The following is a 5,101-nucleotide window of genomic DNA, read 5'->3' on the forward strand; positions in this document are numbered from 1 at the left end:
GTCACCGGATTTGGCACCCTGTGACTTCTTCCTGTGGTGTTTCGTTAAAGACAACGTTTATGTACACCCAGCCACAAAGTATCTCCCCCTTAACTGCTCTAATTCCATTACTTGGGGTCCAGGTCTTTTGCAGTTGTGAGAACGCCTAGACAGATGCAACCCAACTTACACGTAACCTTTCTCGGCAGTTACAGCAGTTGGTAGCACTGATTCAAGTCTGTATGGAAGTAAAATTGTGAGTAGATGACGCACGAAAGATTTCTCCATTCTGAGATCAATCTCTCTGGTTCAGAGCGTGTTGCCAATGAATATCATATGTTAATCTCAATATTGCTGTGTATGTAATGTATATTTTCATTATATACATGAGCGGAGTTATGGGGGGGCCTGGAGGGGCCAGGCCCCCCAAAAAATCTAAGCTAAAACAATTTAAACCTTTTTAGGTGCTTAATATCATTATTTAATCAACTGATCAACTTATACCTGTTACTTTAAAAAGTAATAACATCTTCTTTATTTGCATTGCTTCCTAACCATTTTTCACTATTGTTACTGGAAAATATAATTCGTTCATTATCATAAATAGACTAAACACATCTTTGAGGTTACCCAATGTATAGGGATATTTTTTTGGTCGCTGCAGGGAAATGCAACATTACCGTTGGCAACACTGACTGTCAAACACAGAGACTGACAAGAGAACAGAAACTTATTGCAAATAATAGTATTTCAACTATGGATAACCCTCCAGCAGTGCAAAGTGATGCTTGTAAACAGACTCCTAACCTGCAAACGCTGCCATCTCGTAATGAAGGAAGAAAGACTGAACTTGCGCCTTCGCTTGGAATTTCAGCAAATGACCTAGGTGATCTTTGTAGCGGACCAGCTCGTCCAATCTTGCAGCATTTTCCTTTGACAGACTTTCCAGGCAGTAGAAAGCGCAACTTTTCTGTTTTGTACTACAAAAAGCATGAATGGGTAGAATACAGCATTAAAAACGATGCAGTTTATTGCTTTGCCTGTAGGCAATTTCCCTCAAGCAACAGAGAAGAGTTATTTGTAAAAAAGGGTATGAAAAATTGGAAAAAGGCTGGTGAGAAATTAGATAAGCATGCCATTAGTATAGCGCATTCTTTTTCTATGACAAAATGGGTTGAATACAGAAAGCCATGTCAGTCGGTGCAAACATTATTGTCCGACAACCACAAAGAACTAGTACTAGAAAACAGAGACTATATGAAAAAGTTAATAGATATATTGCTATATCTGTTAAAGCAGGGTTTATCTCTAAGGGGTCATGATGAGTCTGATATGTCAGGCAACAAAGGAAATTTCTTGGAATTATGTGACTTTTTTTCTAAGTACGATGTAAATTTCAAAGGAAAATACAATAAGTATTTTAACATGACTAGCCCTGATATCCAAAACGAGTTGTTGTGCATCATAAAAACAGAAGTTTTAAGAGTGATTGTAGACGAAATAAATAGCTCTGGAGTTTTTGCACTAATGATAGATGAAGCAAAATCCCATAGAACTCAGCAGCTTTGCATTTCCGTCAGGTATTTAGTAGGACAAGAGATCAAAGAAAGAGTAATAGCCATTGAAGATGTGTCACTTTCAAGGTCTGCTATTTCATTAGCTGATGTTATATTAAAAAAATTAGGAGATATTGGATTAAGTGCGTTGATGGTTGGCCAGGCATATGATGGAGCGAGTGTAATGTCTGGAATAAACAATGGTTTACAAGCTATCGTCAAAAAACAAAACCCCTACGCAATCTATGTCCACTGCTTGGCCCACAAAGTAAACCTAGTTCTAGTTACAGCTTGCAAGGACAACGATTTAAGCTGCAATTTCTTTAACATTATGCAATGTCTGTACCAATACTTCAGCTATCCTGACACACACGCTGAGTTTCATATAGTTCAGAGAGAGCTAAACATTACCAGCCCGGGACCTCATGAAATTCACAAACTAAGCGATACTCGATGGCCTTGCAGAGCCAATTCAGTTTTATTTGTAAAAAGAAACTACTCCGCAGTTATCGCTGCACCCACAGCTACAGCTTCTGACATAAGGAATCCCAAAAACCCTGAAGCAAAGGGCCTGCTTTCGTCTGTAACCTCACTGGATTTTATCGTATGTTTGTCAGTATTTTCTCAGTGCTTGCCATTAATCAATGTACTTAGCCAAGCTCTACAAAAAGCTGACTCATCAATTGCACAAAATTCAAATATTGCTAGGGATGTGATCGAAGAGCTAACTAACAATCGAAACCAAGTCTCATGGGACAAGAAATGGCTAGACATAAAGGCTTTTGATAACGAGTTTGACATAAGGATTTTTCAAAACAAAGATGAGAGTGGTATAGCTACAGATAATAGCTCCAAGCCTAAACGACCTCGAGTGATATCGAAAACCCTAGATGATTTTCTAATTTGTAGTTCAGTAGGCCAGAGAGATAGAGATGATATGTATCCTGAAACCACTAATTTGCAGAAAAGGGATGAATTTGTCAAAAATAAGTACAAAAATGACTTTTATTACCCTTTGCTAGACATTTTAACAGAAGAGCTTAAAAGAAGGTTCAGCGGCGAAGCTTTGGAAATAGCTGATGCCAGCGAACGGTTTATCCGAGTAGATGAAGCTGGAGCAGAACCATTCATCAAAATGTTTTCTATACCTGAAGTTGATAGAAATATACTAAAGGCAGAAATTGTAGTTTTAAGAAGAGTTATGGAAAGTTCTGGTATAGATCTGCAAAGAAACCCGCTAAAAGAAATTGTTGCAAAATTAATGAAAGTTGTATTAGCGACCGGCTCAGTGACATACACAAGTTTTGGCACCCTTTTGAAGATTGCTCTCGTTTTGCCATCAAAGAGTGCCACCTGTGTGAGATCCTTTTCAGCAATGAGGCGGATTCACAACTGGTTGCGGTGCACTATGGGCCAAGAAAGGATGAACAACTTAATGGTCCTATACTCAGAATCAGATGTTGTAAGAAAATTGGATATAGAGAGTTTGGTTGATATCTACAACTCAAAAAAGGAAAAAAAGAAAGATAACCCTTATGTAAAAATAGGCCTAAACCCTCAAAGTATTGATCATTTACTCAATAATTAAAAATGTGTTTTTCTCGAAGTTCTCAATGCAATAGTTAGACCTATAATTTTCAATGTCATGACTTAATGTTTTTGTTTATCTAATAAAGAAGTTAAATCCTTAACTTAATGCTTTTAACTTAATACTCGTTTAATACTTTTTTTTAACTATTAAAGATTTAAAATTAATGCAATTCTTTATTTATTTTACAATTTTCCACTACATCTTTTACATATCATACCAACAATTAGCATGATAGTAAAGCCGTTGAAGTCATTAAATACCCTTTACCTAGACCCCTTGGATGCCCCCCCAATATGCTATGGCAAACTCCGCCTATGATTATATACTGTATATTAAAAGAAATAAAAACACTGGTCATATATGAATCAGAAAATGCTTGAAAGTAACTGTAAATATCAATCTACAACAACTGCTGGAAATAAGTTCGTAAATCACAATCTCCATTTAGAGACCTTCTCAAATTCTCCTCATTCCAACATCTTTTTCTTTCTGGAGTAGATAAGATCTTGCTTGTCACACTGCTTATGCATTGGAATTGAAATTGAAACAGAAACACTTGAAAAAGTATCAGCCTGACTGGGATTCAAACCCGAGTCCACCAAGTAGGTGTTCAATGCGCTAACCACTCACCTACCGCGCCATTTGAGCTTCCACCCAAACTAATGACTAGTTAAAGTGGTTTCATGAAAAAATATAAACAAGATACTCAAATATAACAAAAACAAACAAATATAAACAAAATATAAATAAATATATGAATAAGAAAATATAAGCAAGTTGTGTGAGTGTCTTAATGACTTACTCGAGATTTCCTTGCTTAACTCAAAAACAAGTTATATAGACGTTGCTCAATGAGGAAAACATCACGAAATGTTCTTCAAGTTGAGCCTACGTCATCGCCAGAGCCGTAACTTGTAGGGAGACAACTGCCCCCACAGAGAAGCTCCTCGCCGTTCGAGGGGGGGGGGGCCATTTTGAGACAAAATTTTCTTACTCCATATACGATACGAACATGAAATTAGAAATGAAGAATCAAATAGGGTCGCTACATTACATAAACAAAACAGTACACAAAAGGTAAATAGAACAAGAATGAGTCGTGGACCCATTTGAGTAATATTTACTCGTACGGCTTTGAGATTTATCAACGTTGTCCCTTAATAATTTTGTCGTGTATGAAATGGGACCAGGGAGTAACTAACGGAACCGCAGACTTTGTCGTGCAGGATTGCCTACAGGCTCCGGGGGGAGGGGCACAAAGATTAACAGAAAGTTGGAGAAAGGGGCCCAATAATTAGAAAATCAACTTTTTCTAGGGGCCCCAAATAAGCTTATAAATGCTTGCCGCCCCAGAAAATAATCTAAGTTACGGTGGTGGTCATCGGTTGCAGAGATGGTCCTGATTTACATTACATTTCGTCTTTGCCATAACTTCTAATTTCCGAAGAAGAAAAGACGACAGAAATTATTTACACATCCTTTGAATTGTATCAACACGTGTAAAACAGACAGTTCTATGTTTATGTTCCATAACTACTAGTTTATTTTCTTATATTCATATAGTGAGTTTGTAGCAAATTGAAGCGGTGGCACTAGCCGAGTGATCCCGGGAGTTCGGCTTCTGATCATGAGGCACAATCCACTAGGGGTTCGAATTCCTCTGAAGAGCAAGGTCGGAATTTTAATTGTCCTCAGTCTTTCTGTGTTCGTGTCCCTGTAGTGTTTGGAATACGTCGAAAGAGCATGAGATTCCACTGGCGATCAATATTTCTGTTTGAGGCGATTTGTTTTTAAAAAATATTAAAGCAGGGTACTCCCATTGCAGCTACTTGGGTTCAAATCCACTAGGTTCTACTTGGGTTCTGCAGGGGGCTTAGCCTTGCAACGGTAGCTGTACGTGGGGTGCGCCTCTCCGCAAGTGGAACATTTTGGGGGTTGTTGTTTATTTTGACACAATCTAGTTTCATGTTCGTGC

General features: G+C 37.9%; 1 protein-coding gene across 1 annotated transcript; it reads left to right on the plus strand.

Moving 5' to 3' along the window:
* The first annotated feature begins 735 nt into the window (after positions 1–735).
* LOC145674085 (zinc finger MYM-type protein 1-like) lies at positions 736–3,123 on the plus strand. The gene has a single exon (XM_081743906.1). The coding sequence runs from the start codon at positions 736–738 to the stop codon at positions 3,121–3,123; it is 2,388 nt and encodes a 795-aa protein (XP_081600032.1).
* Positions 3,124–5,101: the final 1,978 nt, after the last annotated feature.

Source organism: Thermobia domestica, chromosome 17 (genome assembly GCF_964235325.1).
Source record: "Thermobia domestica chromosome 17, izTheDome1.hap1.1, whole genome shotgun sequence".
Lineage (NCBI taxonomy): Eukaryota > Metazoa > Arthropoda > Insecta > Zygentoma > Lepismatidae > Thermobia > Thermobia domestica.

What these genes read in the sequence shown, in the direction of transcription:
- LOC145674085 (XM_081743906.1), top strand. Translation starts at nt 736, where the DNA reads ATGGATAACCCTCCAGCAGTGCAAAGTGATGCTTGTAAACAGACTCCT.